This window comes from Trichechus manatus, unplaced genomic scaffold, assembly GCF_000243295.1.
Source record: "Trichechus manatus latirostris isolate Lorelei unplaced genomic scaffold, TriManLat1.0 scaffold00132, whole genome shotgun sequence".
Lineage (NCBI taxonomy): Eukaryota > Metazoa > Chordata > Mammalia > Sirenia > Trichechidae > Trichechus > Trichechus manatus.
In genome coordinates this window covers 2,057,283-2,077,591 of record NW_004444068.1, presented here as the reverse complement: position 1 = coordinate 2,077,591, position 20,309 = coordinate 2,057,283, and the positions used below count along the sequence as shown (strand labels likewise).

The 20,309-nt window shown below is 39.1% G+C and overlaps 1 protein-coding gene across 1 annotated transcript in view; it reads right to left on the bottom strand.

Annotated features, from left to right (window-relative positions):
• The window catches only part of GK5 (glycerol kinase 5), an 88,827-nt gene that overhangs the window by 43,496 nt on the left and 25,022 nt on the right, over positions 1-20,309 (bottom strand). The window contains exons 4-5 of the mRNA XM_004385096.2: positions 19,844-19,937; positions 10,524-10,655 (exon numbers count right to left, since the gene is read on the bottom strand). Coding sequence (XP_004385153.2) covers positions 10,524-10,655; positions 19,844-19,937 — 226 coding nt within the window. The remainder of the gene's footprint in view (positions 1-10,523; positions 10,656-19,843; positions 19,938-20,309) is intronic.

The window sequence follows — 20,309 nt, the reverse complement described above, 5'->3', positions numbered from 1 at the left end:
ACATTTATCAGGAGAGATCAGTCCCTGGAGAAGGACATCATGCTTGGTAAAGTAGAGGGTCGGCGAAAAAGAGGAAGACCCTCAGTAAGAAGGACTGACACAGTGGCTGCAACAATGGGCTCAAAATAGCAAGGATTGTCAGGATGGCGCAGGACTGGGCAATGTTTTGTTCTGTTGTATATAGGGTTGTTATGAGTCAGAACCTACTCAACAGCACCTAACAACAACAACAATGTATATATTGAAATATACACGTAGAAAAACAATTTCTAGAATACACCCCAAGCATTTCTAAATAATTATTATGGGTGTGAGATTTAGGGCATCAGGGGCTTTCATTTTCTATGTAGTATTTCTGAAGTGCTTTAGTCTTACATTAAGAATGTGTTACTTTTGTGAAGAGCACAGCAAAAAAAAAAAAAAAATATTTTTAGTTTAGACATACAAGTACACTAGTATAGCCTAAAGTAGGGGATGGCACACTATGGCCTACAGGCCAAACCCAGCCCACTGCATTTGACTAAGTCAACCACTTACTCTTTCTTGAAACACTTACTATGTGGAGCCTTTGAGTCCACACTGGCCTGGTTTTCCTTTTTTCCCTTTGGCTGTTCCTCCTCTTCTCCCCAGCATCTACATGTTAGAATCCTGAGGATCCTTCTCTTTTCTTCCTTTAAAAGCTTTTAAATAATTCTTATCTCTATTCCTGACCTCTCCTATAAGTTCCAGACTTACTCAACTTCTTTATTAAGTATCTCCCCCTGGAGGCATCTCAAACTTAACATGGGCAAAAAAAACTTTTGGATTCTACTTCACCCACCACCCCCTACTTTGCTCCTCTCCCAGTATATACTGTCTCAGTATTGAGCACCAATATTTACCCAATTATTCACTCCAAAAAACATGGCATCGTCTTAGATAACTCTCATTTCTTCATGCCCCTCATCCAATCAATTAGCAAGGCTTGTTCGCTCAACTTTTAAGAATTTTCTTGAATTTGACCATGTCTTACCACCTTCACTGCCGTCATCTTACTCCAAGCTACCCCTGTCTCTTGCCTATTCTACTGCAACAGCCTAACTAGGTATGTCACCCACTTATCTCTGACTTCATCCTACCAGTCTCCACATTGCTCAGTCTCTCCAGCCACAGTGGCCTTCCTGCTAGTCTTACAGGATGCCAAACTCATTATTCCCTCAGAGCCTTAGTACTTGTTGTTTGCTTTCCTGAAATGCTCTTCCCCCAGGTTTTATATCATACCCCCTCCCTCAAATCTGTTCAAATGTCACCTTCTTTAATCACCCCATCTAAAATAACTCCCCACCTCCTTCATATTCTAACACTTTTCTCTCATTTACTTTCCTTCTTAGTGCTTTTCAAAACCTAAAGTTATATTATTTATTTATTTTATGTTTTCCCCACTAAAATACAGGCTCCTTCATGGCAGGAACTTTTGTCTTAGTCATTACTAATCCCATCATGTAGAGCAGTGCCTGGTACAGAGGAGATGTTTAACAACCACTTAAATGGATGACTTGTCACAACCACCCCATTTTCCAGATCCAGAAACAGCCTTAGAATGTGCTCCTCTGCCCATTCCCGATCATATGGGTGAACCTTACTTCAATCCTTCACTTGTAAAAAGACTCGCAATCAGTATTTATGTGAGGGATTTGTTTTTCTCTTTAGAGTCTGAGTGAGAGTGACTGTCATGGATTGAATTATGTCCCCCAAAAAATGTGTGCATCAATTTGGCTGGACCATGATTCCCAGAATTGTGTGGTTGGCCTCCATTTTGTGATTGTAATTTTATGTTAAAGAGGATTAGGGTGGGATTGTAACACCACCTTTACCCAGGTCACATCCCTGATCCAATGTAAAGGGAGTTTCCCTGGGGTATGGCCTGCACCACCCTTTATCTCTCAAGAGATAAAAGGAAAGGGAAGCAAGCAGAGAGTTGGGGACCTCATACCATCAAGAAAGCAGTGCTGGGAGCAGAGCACATCCTTTGGACCAGGGTCCCTGCTCAGAGAAGCTCCTAGTCCAGGGGAATACCGAAGAGAAGAAGGCCAACAGAGAGAGAAAGCCTTCCCCTGGAGCTGACACCCTGAATTTGGACTTTTAGCCTACTTTGACTGTGAGGAAATAAACTTCTCTTCGTTAAAAGCATCCACTTGTGGTATTTCTGTTATAGCAGCACTAGATGACTAAGACAGTAACTAAAGAGAAAGAAGAAGATAGAAAAGAGAAAACCTTTCCATTCCAATGTCTCCATTATTTCTAACAGTAAAAACCATTTAAAAACCTCAAAAAGAAAGTACATTCATGGAATTATAATCTACTGTATAGTTGTCATCATTGATATAATTCAATTATAGGACTCAAAATGTTTAAGAATTTAATCACGGAACTTTCACTTCCAGTAATGACAAACTAGGTAATTTGGTAGAAAAGTTGGACAAAATATAAAAAACCAACTGCTTGAAGGTGCCAAAGAACAAACAAAATAGAAGAATTACTGGGCCAAGATTCAGGGGAAAATTTAAGCCCAGGGAGGTAAAGCCCATGTCTGGAACTTGCTAATTTGGAGAAGAGGAAATCTAAGAGACTGAGATGAAATTGTGAGACCCCTGTGGGGCTAGGAGGACAGAGAGTAGACATAAGGGCTTCGTAAGGTAGGAGGACCAAGGTGAATACCCCTCACATTATGTTAAGACTCCAAATGGCTCTACCCTAGGAGTAAGGATAAACTGTGCTAACTATATGGGGGGGGGGGGAATTCTAGAACTAAAAAATTAACAACTTAATGGATGGGCTCTTTATTTTATTTTATTTTGTTGTTGTTTTCAAGAATATACACAGCAAAACATACACCAACTCAACAGTTTCTACATGTACCATTTAGTGACATTGATTACATTTTTCAAGTTGTGTAACCATTCTCACCCTCCTTTTCTGAGTTGTTCATTAATATAAATCTACTGCCCCCTAAGGTTCCTGTCTAATCTTTCCAGTTGCTGTTATCAATTTGAATGGATGAGTTTACAGCATATTAGAAACAGCTGAAGAGAGACTAAGAGAACTGGAAGAAAAGTTAAAGAAAATACCCAAAATGAAGCACAGAGAGACAGAGGATAGAAAAAATGTAAGACAGCGTGAAAGACATAGGGAATTTAGTGAGAGGTGTAATATACATATATACATGTAAATGGCTTTTCATAAGAAAAGGAAATAGACAGAATAGGGCAGAAGCTACATTTCAAGAGAAAATGCCTGAAAATTTTAAAAAATCAACCAAAGACATCAAGCAATGAATTCAAGCAGCCCTACAAATCCCAAGTAGGTTAGATAAAATACATCATACTTAGATAACAGGTAAAGATAAAATCTTAGCAAACTAGGAAGAGAAGGGTACTTCCTTAATTTGATAAAGAATATCTAAAAAAAACCTACTGCAAATTCATACTAAATAGTGAATTGCCGAAAGCTTTTCTTCCAAGATCAGAAATGAGAAAAAGATATTTATGATCACCCATTCTGTTCAACATATCCTTGAGGTCCTTGTCAATAAAGTTAAGGCAAGGAAAGAAAAAAAGTTAAAATATTGGACGAGTAGAAATAAAATCTCATTATTTGCAGAAGATAATTTTATATGTATAAATTCCAAAAGAAACAAATAAATTATTAGAATAAACGAGTGCATTTAGAAATGATACTGGATCAAATTCAAAGGTCAGTTTACAAAAACAAACCATATTTCTAAACACTAGTAAAAATAAAGAATTTATAAGTTGCCAGTTAAAACAGCATTAAAATACACCAAATACTTAAGAATAAATCTAACAAAAAAGGTGCAAGAACTCTACACAAAAAACTGTGAAACACAGTTGAAAGAAATAAAAGAGAATCCCCCAAAATGGAAATATATACCATATTCATAAAATCCTTAGGGATATCAATATTACCCAAATTAATCTATAGATCCAACACCATCATAATAAAGTTCCTGTCTGGGTTTGTATTTGTAGGGTGTGTGAGTGTGTGTAAGTGACAAACTGATTATAAAATTTACATAGAAATGGACAACTTTGAAATTAAACTTGACCCCTACCTCACAACAAACACAAAAATCAATTCCAGGTAGATTATAGACTTAAATACAAAAGGCAAAAAGTGGGAGATAATATACAAGGATATCTTCATGAGTTCATGATAAGGAAAGACTTTTCAATAGGACAAAAAAAGCACTAATCATTAAGGAAAAGATTAATAAATGGTACTCCTTGAAAATTAAGAATTTCTTTTTTGTTGTTGTTGTTTCCAGCAGACTTAATCAAGAGAGTTAATAGGGAAGGGCCAATTGGAGAAGATACTTGTAACGCATAACAAAAAAAAAAAAACTCATCCGTAATTCTGAGAAATCAGCAAAAACAATAAAAGCACAATTTTTAAATGGACAAAATACTTAAATAAGCACTTCACAAAAAGGATATACAGATGCCCAATAAGCACACGAAAAAAAGGGTCAATTCCATCGTTGTTGATAGCTGCTGTCGAGTCAGTTTCAACTCATAGCAACGCTGTAGGACAGAATAGAACTGCCTCATAGGGTTTCCTAGGAGCATGGTTAAGAGCTTGGCTGCTAATGAAAAGGTCATCAGTTTGAATCCATCAGCCACTCCTTAGAAACCCTATTGGGCAGTTCTGCTCTGTCCTACAGGATGCTATTTGATGGCAACAGGTCAACTTCATTAGTCATTAAAAAAATACAAATTAAAACTACAATGAAATTGGGAAGTGTAAGTTCTCCAATTTTATTCCTCTTTTTCAAGACTGTATTGGTTATCCTGGGTCCCTTGAATTTCCATATAAGTTTTAAGATCACCTTGTCAATTTCTGGGGAAAAAAAAGACAGCTGGGATTTTGGTAGGGATTGCATTGAATCATGATGTATTACATTAATTGATATTCAAATGTTAAACCAACCTTACATTTCTAGGATAAATCCTACTTGCTCAAGGTATATAATCCTTTTTATATATTGCTGGTTTTGATTTGCTTGCATTTTATTGATGATTTTTGTGTCTATAGTCATAAAGGATATTGGTCTGTAGATTTCTTTTGTTGTTGCAGTGTCTTTAATTCTATCACGATAACACTTTCCTCATAGAATGAGTTGGAAAGTGTTTTTCTCCTCTTTTATTTTTTAAAAGTTTGTAAGAGACTGTCATGGATTGAACTATGTCTCCCAAAAATATGTTATAAATCCTAACTTCTTTGCCTGTAGTTAGGAGCCTTGGTGGCGCAGTGGTTAAGAGCTTGGCTGCTAACCAAAAGGTCTGCAGTTCAAATCCACCAGCTGCTCCTTTGAAACCCTATGGGGCAGTTCTACTCTGTCCTATAGGGTCACTATCACTCAGAATCACAACAGGATGCCTGTGGTTATAATCTCATCTAGGAATGGGTTGTATTTATGTTAATGAGGCAGGATTAGTGTAGGGTGTATCTTGAGCCAATCTCTTTTAAGATATAAAAGAGATTAAACAAGCCAGCAGAACAGAGATGGGGGACGAGAGATGCCAAGCCACATGAAGATCTTCCAGGAACAGAAGTTCAAAAGAGACAAAAGGCTTCCTACAGAGCTGACGGAGAGAGAAAGCATTTCCCTATAGTCAGCACCCTAAATTCAGGCTTCTAGCCTCCTAAACAGTGAGAAAATAAATTTCTGTTTGTTAAAGCCAGCCACTTGTGGTATTTCTGTTATAGCAGCACTAGATAACTAAGACAGAATTTGGTACCGAGAAGTGGGAGTGCTGCTCTAACAAATACCTACAATGTGGAAGTGGTTTTGGAATTGGGCAATGGGTGGAGGCTGGAAGAGTTTTAAGGTGCATAATAGTAAAAGCCTAGATTGCCTTGAAGAGACTGTTGGTAAAATTACGGGCATCAAAGGCAATTCTGGTGAAGGCTCAGAAGGAAGTGAGGAGAGCTATAGAGAAAGTCTCTGTTGTCTTAGAGAATACATATGGTTCCAGCAACAGAATGTTGCTAGAAATGTGGACGTTAAATGTGCTTCTGGTAAAGCTTTAAAAGAAAATGATGAACATGTGATTGGACAGTGGAGGAAGGGTGATGTTTTTTATGCAGTGGCAAAGAACTTGTCTGAATAATGTTCAAATATTTGGTGGAAGGTCGAACTTTAAGTGATAAACTTGGATATTTGGCTGATGAGATTTCTAAGCAAGAGCTTAAACGGGACGCATGGTTTTTTCTTGCCACTTACAGTAAAATGCGAGAGGAAGAGATGTACTTAAAAATGAACTGTGCAATCCTTGAGAAATAAAAGTCATCACATGAATAGGCATAGGCACACCCATGTTCATTGCAGCATTATTCACAATAGCAAAAAGTTGGAAACAACCTAAGTGCTCATCAACAGATGAATGGATAAACAAATTATGGTACATACACACAATGGAATACTATGCAATGATAAAGAACAATGATGAATCTGCAAAACATCTCACCACGTGGAGGAATTCGGAGGGCATTATGCTGAATGAAATAAGTCAATCACAAAAGAACTAATATTGTATGAGACCACTATTATAAAAACTCAAGAAAAGGTTTACACATTGGAAAAAAAAAATTTTTGATGGTTACGAGGGACAGGTGTTAACTTTGGTGAAGAGAAAGACAACACACAATATAGTAGAAGTCAGCACAACTTCACCAAGACAAAGTCATAGAAGATTCTTAGACACATCCAAACATCCTGAGGGACCGAGTTACTGGGGTTAGGGGCTGCGGACCATGGTCTTGGAGGATATCTAGGTCAATTGGCATAACATAGTTCATAAAGAAAATGTTCTACATCTTGCTTTGGTGAGTAGCATCCGGGTCTTAAAAGATTGCAAGTAGCCATCTAATATACTTCTATTAGTCCCATTCCATCTGGAACAAACGAGAATGAAGAAAACCAAAGATACAAGGAAAATATTAGTCCAAAAGACTAATGGACCACATGAACCACAGCCTCCACCAGTTTGAACCCAGAAGAACTAGATAGTGCCCGGCTACCACCACCAACTGCTCTAACAGGGATCACAGTAGAGGGTCCCGGACAGAGCAGGAGAAAGATGTAGAAAATTCAAATTCACACAAAAAGACCGGACTTAATAGTCTGAAAGAGACTGCAGGCCCCGAGACTATGGCCCCTGGACACCCCTGCTAACTCAGAAGCGAAGCCACTCCCAAAGTCCATCTATCAGTCAAAGATCAGACAGGCCTATATACAAACAATAACACGTGTGGGGAATGTGCTTCTTAGTTCAGTCAAGTATATAAGACCAAACAGGCAACACCTGCCCAAAAGCAAAGATGAGAAGGCAGGAAGGGAGAGGAAAACTGAATGAATGGACACGGGGAACCCAGGGTGGAAAAGTAGAAGAGTGCTGACACATTGCAGGGATTACAACTAACGTCACTAAACAATTTGTGTATAAATTTTTGAAAGAAGAAGAAAAAAAAAAAAAGGTCATGGAGTAACGCGGTGCCAACGTTCTGCATTCTACTTTGGTGAGTAGCATCTAGGATCTTACAAGCTTGTGAGTGGCTGTCTCAGATACAACTATTGGTCTCTTCCCATCCAGAGCAAAGAAGAGTAAAGAAAAATAAAGACTCAAGGGAGCAGTTAGTCCAGAAGACTAATGGACTACATGATCATAGCCTACCCTACCCTGAGACCAGAAGAACTAGATGGTGGCCAGCTACCGCTACTGACCACTCTGACTGGGATCACAACAGAGGGTCCTGGACAGAGTGGGAAAAAAAGTGTAGAAAAAATCAAATACACAAAAAAGACCAGACATACTGGTCTGACAGAGACTAGAGGAAGCCCCTAGACTATGGCTCTAAGACATCCTTCTGACCTGGAACTGAAGCAAATCATGGAGACCACCTTTCACCAAACAATAGGCCCATAAAATAAACAATAACACCCAAGAGGAACGTGTTCCTCAGAATAATCAATTATACAAGATCAAAAGGACAATATTTGTCCAAAAGCAAAGATGAGAAGGCAGGAAGGGGTAGAAAAATCTGGATGAAAAGAGACGGGGAACCCAGGGTAGAAATGGGAAGAGTGCTGACATATTGAGGGGAATGCTACCAATGTCATGGAACACTTCATGTACAAATTATCAAATGAGAAATAAATTTGCTCTGTAAACTTTCACCTAATGCACAATAAAAAATTTAAAAAAATGAAAACAGAACTTAAAGATTTGGAAAATTCAGTTGTACAAACTAAGGACATTTGTCCCAGAATGTTCACCAAGGATGTGGTTACCTAAACATTTGTTAAAGTGATTAAGCCTGTGACTGATGGATTTAACCAACTACCACAGCAGAAAACCCATCAGCTTAGACTGAAGGGGACAGAGAAAGAATGCAAGGAAAAGAATGCCACCTGCCTCTTGGAGTTCTAGGCAGGAAACAGGCCAAAGGAGCTACATCTGTTGTCCTCCAGGAAAAGAAAAGGACTATCCTGCAGCAGCTTGGAGATCAGCAAAACTGTTGGAAGGAGCACAGGAAGCAAGGCCTACTTGGTTTCAAAGGGTGGGGCCACGTCCTCCTAGGATTCAAAGAGTCAGATCTTCACCAACTCAATTCCAGAGTGTGGGGCTGCTGTTCACGAGTGTCAGGGGCATGGGGCTGCCGCCCAAAGCTGAGGGGGTGGGGCTGCCATCCCCAAGGGGTAGAAGAACGGGGCCTACCAGAGCCCAGGGGGTGGGGTCGTCCAAAGCCGAGGGAGCAGAGTTGCCATTCCAGTAAGCCTGGAAGGCAGAGCTGAAGCCCAGGGCTGAGGAGCCTCCACCCAGAATCCAGAAGGCGTGCCCAACACCCAGAGTCTGGAAGGCAGGGTCATTGCCCAGAGGGTCCCAAAGAACAGACAATTATTTTCAAGCCTTGAGAGCAGTCATGATTAAGGTTGTGTGCTAACTTGGCTAGGCCATGATTCTCTGTGGCTTGGCAATTATGATGTAGTTTGGCAGCTACGTAATGATGTAATCACCTCCATGATGAGATCTGATATAATGTAATCACCTCCAAGATAAGATCTGATATGAGCAGCCAATCAGTTGGAAGGGAGGTTCCTTGGGAGTGTGACCTACATCCAATATATGTGAACTTCCTGGCAAAGCTCGTGGGCTTTTGCTCACTCTGGATCCTTCATCTGGCTCCTGTTCATCTGATCTCCAGTTCTTGGGACCTCAGCTAGCAGTTTACCTGCTGATCTTGGGATCTGTCAGCCTCTGCAGCCTGTGAGACAGCAGCCTGCCAGCTTACCTGCAGCTATGTGAGTCAGGAGAAGTCTCCAGCCTGAGCCATGGACTTGGGACTTTCCAGCCTCTACAACCATGTGAGCCATTTCCTTGATATAAATCTCTCTCTCTCTCTCCACATATATTTATATATATATAAATTGTTCTGCTGGGTTTTGGACTTGCTTGGTGCCCATTATCCCTTCTTTCCCTCCAATTTCTCCATGTGTAATAGAAATGTCTGCCTTGTGCCTGGTCCACCATTGTACTTTGGAAATAGATAACTTGTATTCTGGATTTCACAGGTCCACAGATGAAGACTAACTTTGCCCCAGGATGGAATATGCCTAATGTCTCATCCACATTTGATTTAGATGATTCAGAAGATAAGATTTGGAATGTGGAGTTGATTGAAGACTTTTAGGATGATGGGATGGGGTGAATGTGTTTTGCATGTGGCAAGGACAGGAATTTTGGTGGGCCAAGGGTGAAATGTTATGGATTGAATTGTGTCCACCAAAAATATGTGTTGTAAATCCTAGTCTGTGGTTATAATCATTTGCAAACGGGTTGTCTTTATTATGTTAATAAGGCTGGATTAATGAATGGTGTATCTTGAGTTAATCTCTTTTGAGATATAAAAGAGATTAAACAAGCAAGTGAGAGAAGCAGAGATGGAAAAGAGAGATGCCAAGCCACATAAAGATCGCCCAGGAGCAGAAGCTCAGAAGAGACAAGGACCTTCCTTCAGAGCCAGCAGAGAGAGTAAGCCTTCTCCTAGAGCTCGCATCCTGAATTTGGACTTCTAGCCTCCTAAACTGAGAAAATAAACCTGTTTGTTAAAGCCACTCACGTGTGGTATTTCTGTTACAGCATCACTAGATAACTAAGACAGGTACAACGGAGGTCTCTGGGGGTGCAGAGGGTATTTTAGTTGTTGATCCAGGTGTTCTTATACAGACGCTTATGCTACAACATATCACTAAATGGTTCATTTCCAATTTTGCTCACTTTTCTATATAGGTGTTATGACTCAAAATAAAAAATAAAGTATATAAAGACGCCATGTCTTCCATCTCTATGCCTGATAGGCACTTAATTTTCCCTCAAATAATCAAATTACTATCTTTATTCAATTGAATTTTTTTCTCCTCCATAGTCTTTTATCTGGTTTCAACATAGACAAACTTTTCTTACCTCCATCAGGTTCTGTAAAACCCAGGCCAACCTCAATGAAACATGCTGCGTTGTGAAAGAGAACAAACTGGCTGCTAAGAGTCGTTTACTTCTAGTGAAAAAATGAAGCAGTCGGCAGGAACCACGGATTAGCTATTTAAAAAAAAAAAGATCTTTTAGGAAATTGCATTTAATAGTATTTGATGTTTCTATATTAATTCTATACACATGCATAGAAAATAATAAACAAAAGTTATTTAACTGCCACTGTGGGTTGAATGGTGGCCCCCTAAAAGATATGTTCACCCTGAGCCTGTGAATATGACCTTATCTGGAAAAAGGGTCTTTGCTAGATGTAATTAAGTTAAGGATCTCAAGGTAAGATCATCCTGGATTAAACCCAAAACCCAATGCCTCTGAGTCGATTCCGACTCATATCGACCTACATACAACAAAACAAAATGCTGCCCGGTGGTGTGCCATTCCTCACAATCTTTGCCATGCTTGAGCCTGGTGTTGCAGCCACTATGTCAATCATCTCCTTGAGGGTCTTATTCTTTTTTGCTGATTCTCTACTTTACTAGGAAACTCTGGTGGCGTACGGGTTAAGTGCTACAGCTATTAACCAAAAGGTCGGCAGTTCGAATCCACCAGGTGCTCCTTGGAAACCCTATGGGGGCAGTTCTACTCTGTCCTTTAGGGTCTCTATGAGTCAGAATCAACTTGATAGTAATGGGTTTGGTTTTTTTGGGTTTCTATTTTACTAAGCATGATGTCCTTCTCCAGGGACTGGTCCCTCCTGATAACCTGTCCAGAGTGCATGAGATGAAGTCTTTCCTGGCTTCTAAGGAGCACTGTGGCCGTACTTCTTCCAAGATAGATTTGTTCGCTTTTCTTGCAGTCTGTAGAATATTAAATATTCTTCGCCAACACCATAATTCAAAGACATCAATTCTTCTTCAGTCTTCTTGATTCAGCATCCAGCTTTCGCATGCATATGAGGCAAATGAAAATACCATGGCTTGGGTCAGGCGCACCTTGGTCCTCAAAGTGATATCTTTGCTTTTTAACACTTTAAAGAGGTCTTTTGCAGCAGATTTGCCCAATGCAATGCGTTGTTTGATTTCTTGACTGTTGCTTCCATGGGTGTTGACTGTGGATCCAAGTAAAATGAAATCCTTGACAACTTCAACGTTTTCTCTGTTTATCATGATGTTGCTTATTGGTCCAGTTGTGAGGATTTTTGCTTTCTTTATGTTGAGGTATAATCCATACTAAACACTACATAACCTTTGATCTTCAACAGTAAGTGCTTCAAGTCCTCTTCACCATCACCGAGCAAGGTTGTGTCATCTGCATATGGCAGGTTGTTAATGAGTCTTCCTCAGATTCTGATGTCGCATTCTTCTTCATACAGTCCAGCTTCTGGGATTATTTGCTCAGCATACAGATTGAATAAGTATGGTGAAAGGATACAACCCTGATGCACACCCTTCCTGATTTACTTAGCAAAGGAAATTTTTATAGTTTATAAGTACCTTTTTTCTAAAAAGATTTTTATATTTTTATAAAAAGATAAGAATCTTTTTAAAATAAAGGTACTTATAACTACAAAAATCTTTTTAAATAACAATTATTTTCTACCTCCATCTATTTTTAAAGATGGAAGTAAGGAAAGACAGTCAAGGTAGGAGGCTATATTTGCAGCATTCTGATTTCACTGGGATATATATGCTTAAATTTTATGGTAGGCCTCACAGACAAATATTTAGTAGCAGGGTGGCATTAATTCACTTCATTGCTATTCAGTAATATCAGTAATATCATCTACTCAAAGCTGTTGGTTATTCTTTGATTTTGAAGGCTCATATTTCAAAATTTTTATGTTATTCATAATCTTACATCTTAGCTTCAAAGTGCCTAAGAAACAGTATACATACACACACACAGAGACACACACATATACACACTTTACTTTTAAGAGTAATTGTAGGTTTACAGAAAAAATGTGCAGAAAGTATAGGGGGTTCCCATATATCCCATTTCCCCCTGCACACAATTTCTCTTATGATTAATATCTTACATTAATGTGATACATTTGTTACAACTGATGAACCATTATTGATACATTATTATTAACTAAAGTTCATTGTTTACATTAGGTTTCACTTTTTGGGTTGTACACTGCTATGGGTACAGGCATGATGTCACGTATCTACCATTACAATATCATGCACAATATTTTCACTGCCCTAAAAATGCTGTGTGTTCCATCTATCCATCCTTTCTCACCTCCCTGAGTCCCTGGTAACCACTAATCTTTTTACTCTCTCTATAGTTTTGCCTTTTCCAGAATGTCAGGTAGTTGGAATCATGCAATACGTAGTTTTTTTAGAAATATATTTTTAATTAAATTACTACTAACCCAGAATAGGAAATTTCCCTATACATTAAGTACTTAAAATTTTTTTTTTTTGTTATTTTATTTAATACTACCTATACTTACCTTAGGAGCCCTGGTGGTGCAGGGGTTAATGCGATCAGCTGCTAACTGAAAGGTTGGCAGTTCGAAACCACCAGCACTTCAGAGGGAGAAAGATGTGACAGTCTGCTTCCATAGAGATTTAAAGCCTTGGAAACCCTATGGGGTCACTATGAGTCGGAACTGACTCGACAGCAGTGGGTTTGGTTTTCTTTTTGTTGTTATCTTAAGGAGCACTGGTGGCCCAGTGGTTAAGTGCTCGGCTGCTAACCGAAAGGTCAGCGGTTCTATTCTGCCTGATATGGTCGCTATGAGTTGGAATCGACTTGACAGCAACAGGTTTGGGTTTGTTTTTTTTTTTTTTTTTTTTTTTTTTTGCTATACTTATCTTTAGGAGCCCTGGTGGTGCAGTGGTTAAGTGCTTGACTGCTAACCAAAACGCTGGTGGTTCCATCAGCTGCTGCTCGGGAGAAACATGTGGCAGTCTGCTTCTGTAAAGATTACAGCCTTGGAAACCCTATGGGGCAGTTCTACTCTGTTGTATAGGGTCACTATGAGTCAGAATCAACTCAGTGGCAACAGGTACACTTAGCCAATAATCAAAGATGAAACATACATACAGTTTTAGACCTACTTCTTCATATGCAAAATCTTTAATTAAAAAAAAAAGCCTTAGTTACAAAGAACACCAGCTTTGAGTTTTAAGATTTGTAAGATATACTAAAGCAAAAACAACAAAAACCGTATCCTGCCACCCACTCCCAGGATGGAAATGGACACCACAACTTCTGAAGCTGATGTTTTACAAAACACTCACTAGGGAGAACTTACCCACTTCTTGCCCTTTTCCTCTGTTATTCCCAGTCTCCAAAAACATAAATTTAAAGATTGTGGTTTATCTGTTAAACACAGTGACACGAATTTCTTTCTCTTTTATTTCTAGCTGATAATACATTAGTCAGGAAAATCTGGAGACTCAGTTCTTTCTGCATTTCAGTCTTACTCTTTTCACTTCCTTTCACCTTGTCCAGTGGTCAAACCTTCTGTATTTCTTTATATTTTACAGGGAATGTATGGTTTACATTATTTATTAACATGTAAGACTTTTGAAGAGTTTTTAAGTAAAGTGACCGCTCATAATCCTTCTTTGGATCTATTATAATACTTTAAGAAATGATGTAAACTGAAATGAGTTCTCCCTCCTTAAACACACTATAACTTTCTCTTAAAAAACGTAGATTCTGGATCCTTCAGGGATCTTGTGTTAAAATTCAGATACCTTGGAAAGAGGAGGTCACACAGAAGTATTAAGAGCTTTAACACCTACACCCTTAGTTAATGTCTGAACAATCAACCCCAAAACCCAAACCAAATCTGTTGCCGGTGAGTCGATTCCTACTCATAGCGACCTTACAGGACAGAGTAGAACTGCCCCATAGGGTTTCCAAGGAACAGCTGGTGGATATGAACTTCTGACCTTCTGGTTAGCAGCCAAGCTCTTACTCACTACGCCACTAGGGCTTTGAACAATCAATACCTTCCTTCATATACTTAACAAACATTTATTGAGCACCTTCTACATACCGAGCTATACTAGGCCTGATGGAAACAGAGTGAATAACACAGGCAAAACCTCTGCCTTCTTGGAATTTATACTCTAGTGGGGAGACACAGACAAATAAGTAATCAAATCCATAAATATGTTAATCTAACAAGACAGTATAAAATGAACCACCATTTAATGTATGATCAAGAAGGAAAAAAATGCTGCTAATTATGACATAATGCTAAGACATAATTGGTTAAAAATGCATCCTGATTTCGGAGGTGTCAAAATATTAAAAAACGTACACCTTATCACTCATCCATTGCTGGCAGGAATGTAAAATGGTGCAGTTACTCTGGTAAGTTTGGCAGCTTCTTATACAACTAACCAGGTAATTACTGTATGACTCAGTAATTGCACTCCTGGGCATTCATCTCAGAGAAATTCAAACTTATGTTCACGGAAAAAGTGGTACAGAACATTCATAGCAGCATTATTTGTAATGGCCCAAAATTGGAATTAGCACAGCCACCCCTCAATAGGTGAATGGTTAAATGAACTGTGATACATTGTGCCACTGAACACTACTCAGCATTAAAAACGAACCATCCACAGGTACACATAACAAGGTGGATGAAAAACCCAGTCCCAAAAGGCTACATACTGTATGATGACAGTTTTCATATGACAAACTGTTTTACATAAAGGATGGATTAGTGGTTGTCAGGAGCTAGGGATATGAGAGGGAAGAGGGTGCACAGGAGAGAGGTGGATGTGGTTATAAATGGGCAACACAAAAACCAAAAAACACAAACAAACAAACCAAACTCATTGCTGCCGAGTCGATTCTGACTCATAGTGACCCTATAGGACAGAGTAGAACTACCTCATAGGGTTTCCAAGGAGCAGCTAGTGGATTCAAACTGCCGACCTCTGGGTTAGCAGCCAGGTTCTTAACCACTGTGCCATTAGGGCTTCAGTGTCTTGATTACCTGATCCTAAACAGATGGAAAAATTGGATAGCAGTTAATACACACACATACATACACACACAGATGAGTACAAGTAAACCTGGGGAAATCTGAGTAAAATCTGTGGATTGTATCAATGCCAATATCCTGGTTGTCACATTACTAGAGTTTTGCAAAATGCTACCACTGGGAGAAACTGTGCAAAGCGTACAAGGGGTGTCTCTGTACTGTTTCTTACAACTGCATGTGAATCTACAATTACCTTAATAGAAATGTCTATTAAAAACAGGTATAAAAATTTGAAATTCAGAAACAGGGTGGCAGGAAATTGCTCCCTGTTGTGTGAGCTGGGCCTTGAAGGATGAGAAGGATCCAGCCATTATGGCAGAGGGAATGCTCGCACATACGAGGGCCTTAAGGTGAGAAAGGGCGTGGGTGCCATAACGACAAAAGCAGGCTGGCAAGGCTATAGCTTACTTAGTGACACCAGGGAGAAAGGGGTTTGAGAAGTGATCAGAGCCATAGATAGGGCCAGAGCATAGCAAGGAATTGAGATTTTATTCTAGGTAGACTGGAGGAAAACAATGGCACAGGAGATTGCCAACACACCCCAACTACTTCACCATCTTGCCTGGTGCCAGCCTTGGCTAAACCAATGACCTTGGTGCCGGCTCCAACACATACACACTAAACATTTCCAAGAGCCTCAAGAGATAAACAGCTAGCACTTGGGAAGGGACAGCTGCAGGATGGAGCTCCTTCACCAGTAGGACAGGTCCTGGACTTGTATGTGCTAACACTGAAAGAGACTGCATTTTTCTGCAAAAAGGAGTCAAACTTCCATAATATACATGTTCAGTATCAAGTAGACAAAGTTCTTCAAATGCTCTTTTTTTTTTTTTGCCCATAGTTTTACAAGATTTGAGATTTGGGGCTTATGCTATGTAAGTAAATGTTTTCATGGACACATTTTATTTTCAAAGGAGTAAAAATTTTAAACATCTCACTAATAGACTTAAGGAATGTTTGCTGAATTGACTTGTTAGGGTTCCTGACATTTTCTTATAACCATTTTCAGATCCTTTAATAAATGTCTCTTCGCTTTAAAAAGCACCTCTCAATATTCAACCCTACCAGTTATTAAAGCGAGGTGCATTTTATATAGCAAACTAACAAAAGAGAAACCAATGCCGGTGAGATTATGACAAATCGTTTCACTCACATGTCTATAATATATTCATGTTTGCTTTCATGTAAAGTTAATGTCTCTGAACATTTATCAAATAAAATTGATGTTCCAGACACTCCTCCATACACCATCTGGTGCAAGCACCCTAGATGAGAAGGTATTTGTTATGGACTGAATTGTGTTCCCCCAAAATATCTGTTGGAATCCTAAACCTTATTCCTGTGGAAGCGATCATGTTTGGAAATAAGGTTTTCTTTGTTATGTTAACAAGGCTGTATCAGCGTAGGGTGTGTTTTAAACCTAATCACTTTTGAGTTATAAAAAGAGCAGATTAGACACAGAGGCACACACACACAGGGGAATACAGATACCAGGTGAGGATCACCAAGGAACCAAGGAAGGTCCAGGGCTGCTGACAAGGAAGGAATCAAAACAGCCGAGACCCTGATTTGGACTTTTAACCTCCAGAACTGTGAGAAAATAAATTTCTCTCTTTAAAGCCACCCACTTGTGGTGTTTCTGTTACAGCAGCATTAGGAAACTGAGACAGCATTCAGTTGTGAAGTATTAAAATAATAACTTAGTGAAGTATTAAAATAATTCAATACTATACATTGTATCAGATGTTGCCGGTTTGGCTACATTTGAGGAGTTGGAAAATTATCTTACCCTTTGTCTCAGTTTAATCTCACTCTTAGGAGTAAGGGAGATTTGGGGAAAATGACCTAACAGAAGCAACAGCAGCTAATGTTGATGCTGTTGCTGATGTCACCGTCATCATCATCATTATTGTCATTTACTGATGGCTTACTATGTACTAAGCACCATGTTAAGTGCTTGTGACAGCCGGCTAGTTATTTATTATTTATTCCACTATCCCAATATCCATTCTCTCCTTTTTTTTTAAAAAAAAATAAGAGAACCCTAACTTTTAACTGGGTACACACTGCTGCCAGATACGAAACTACACTTCCCAGCCTCCCCTGCATCTACTGTGGCGATGTTGTTGTTGTTGTGTGCCATTGAGTCAATTTCGACTCATAGCGACCCTATATGACAGAGGGTTTTCTAGGCTGTAATATCTATGGGAGCAGATCACCAGGTCTTTTCTCCCACAAAGCTGCTGATGGATTTCTACTACCAACCTTTCAGTTAGTAGCCGAGTAACCAAGCACTTAACCGTTGTGCCACGCCAGGGTTCCTTCATTGTGGCCACGGGATCAGGTATTGATCATTGAGATGTAAGCAGAAGCATGTGCAAGGCAGCTCCAGGACATCGCCTTAAAAGGCTGGGAGTGTCCCATTCCTCATTTCCTCTGTCCTGGGAACATGTTTGGTGTCATCTAGGCCATGAGGCAGTCCATGGTATCTTCAATATTCTTTGCCAACACCATAATTCAAACGCATCAATTCTTCACTCTTCCTTATTCACTGTCCAGCTTTTGCGTGCATATGAAACAACTGAAAATATCATGGCTTGGGTCAGGTGCATTTTAGTCTTCAAGGTGACATTTCTGCTTTTTAACACTTTAAAGAGATCTTTTGCAGCTGATTTGCCCAATGAAATTCATCATTTGATTTCCTGACTGCTGCGTTCATGGGCATTGATTGTGGCTCTCATGTACCTAAGACATGTTACCAGGAGGGACCAATCCCTGGAAAAGGACATCATGCTTGGTAAAGTAGAAGGTCAACGATAAAGAGGAAGACCTTCAATGAGATGGACTGACACAGTGGCTGCAACAATGGGCTCAAACACAGCAATGACTGTGAGGATGGCACAGGACCAAGCAGTGTTTCGTTCTGTTGTACACAGGGTCACGATGAGTCAGAACCGACTCGATGGCACCTAACAACAGGTCATGAGGACAAAAGTCACAACCTAGGAATGGTGAGCTGGAAGAAGCCTGGGCTCCTGAGGACTTCACAGAGCCGCCAGATGGCCCAATCTGCATTTTTAGAGAGGCAAAGAAATTTCTGTGTGCCTGAGTCAACAGAGTCAGGTCTCTGTTAAACACAGTCACAACTAATTCTAACTGATACAGAGATTACATACATTGCCTCATTTCAATCTCCCAACAGCCCCATGAAGCAGAGAGTATTCTCACTTTATAGATGGGAAGAACAGTTACAAAAATAAAAGTTATTCATCATAGCATGTAACAAAAAACTTAAGAAGTAAACCTAGACACCCATAAAAAGATCAGTTATGTGAATGATAGCAAGTAAACTCTATAGTATATTGTGCACCCACTAAGAGCACAATTCTACATTTTATTAAATATAGTAAATTTTCATATGTTAAATGAGCAAGGTAGAAAATAAAAGTCTATGTATACACCCACATTATAATTACAATTATAGTAACACATTTAATGAGCAAAGGATAAGCCAAAGAGATGAACATAGTTGATAAACTCATGGAAATTAAAATCCCAATTTGTTACAATGATGAAATTGAGTTCTTTTCTATTTGTTTTTAAAGTTTCTAAGAATGGCATTATTAAGGCATATTTATCAGAACTTGTCCTTAACTATTTTAAGCCTGATTCATGCAATCCTTTTTTTTGCAAATTCTTTCTTCATAGAAGTAATATGGTTTTTCAGACATGATGATCTCAATAATTGAGATCCTATTAATTTTGAATTAGATTAGGCTACTTGAATTAAGTCCTTGTATGAATGACAGGAAGACCAAATAAACTTTAATCTTTTCCTCGTAACTTTAGCTCCTAAATGTATGAATTCTGCTTGGGAAGTGTAATTTTTATAGCTTGCTTCAATAAAGTTTGGTTGTTTTTATAACAAAAGATGATGGAAGTTAGACATTTCATTCTATCTGGTCTGTATCTTTTCTATTTCTCAAGGCCAGAAACATGAATTTTTACTAACATGTGACATTCTGGCCCACCTCCAAACCTCCTCAGGACTTCCTGAAGTGTAGTTGTTAAAGATTTAAGTCTACCACATATGCTTTGGGTGACTATTACTAAATTTCACTGGTGTAGGTAGTATTTGTGTGTGTGTGCATGTATTTTCTTCTTAAAGTCCTAAAGCAACATAAGTAGAAAAGTGTACAATTAGGGTACAGTTAAGAGACATTTAGAGGAAAAACAATAATACCCAAATCACAGAAGATAAGAAAAAGAATACCTTAATTATAAGAGAACTATTCCAAGATTTTACAAGGTCAGTAGCTCTTAGGTCTTGCCAGCTTATGAAGTTGTGAAAATGATTTCCCGTTTTCCTAAGAAAGATGACAACAGTATTTTGAGATAATAAAAAATTATGATCTGCCACAAAAGAAAACAAAATTTCAGGCCAAACTGTCATTTCAAATAGCTGCCTTTTGACCTCACTGCACCCTTTAATCCCTCAAACTTTCTGATTTCTTCCTACCAACCCCTCTTAGGCTTACTTACTTTCCTAGACCCCATGAGTCATCACTTTAATGAGTAACTTGCCTTCATACTATCTACCCCTTGACTTTCAACCTAACTAGACACGTTTTTAAGGAGCCCTGGTGGCACAGTGGTTACAGTACTTGGCAGCTAACCAAAAAGTCAGTGGTTCGAACCCATCAGCAGCTCTGGGGAAGAAAGATGTAGCAGTCTGCTTC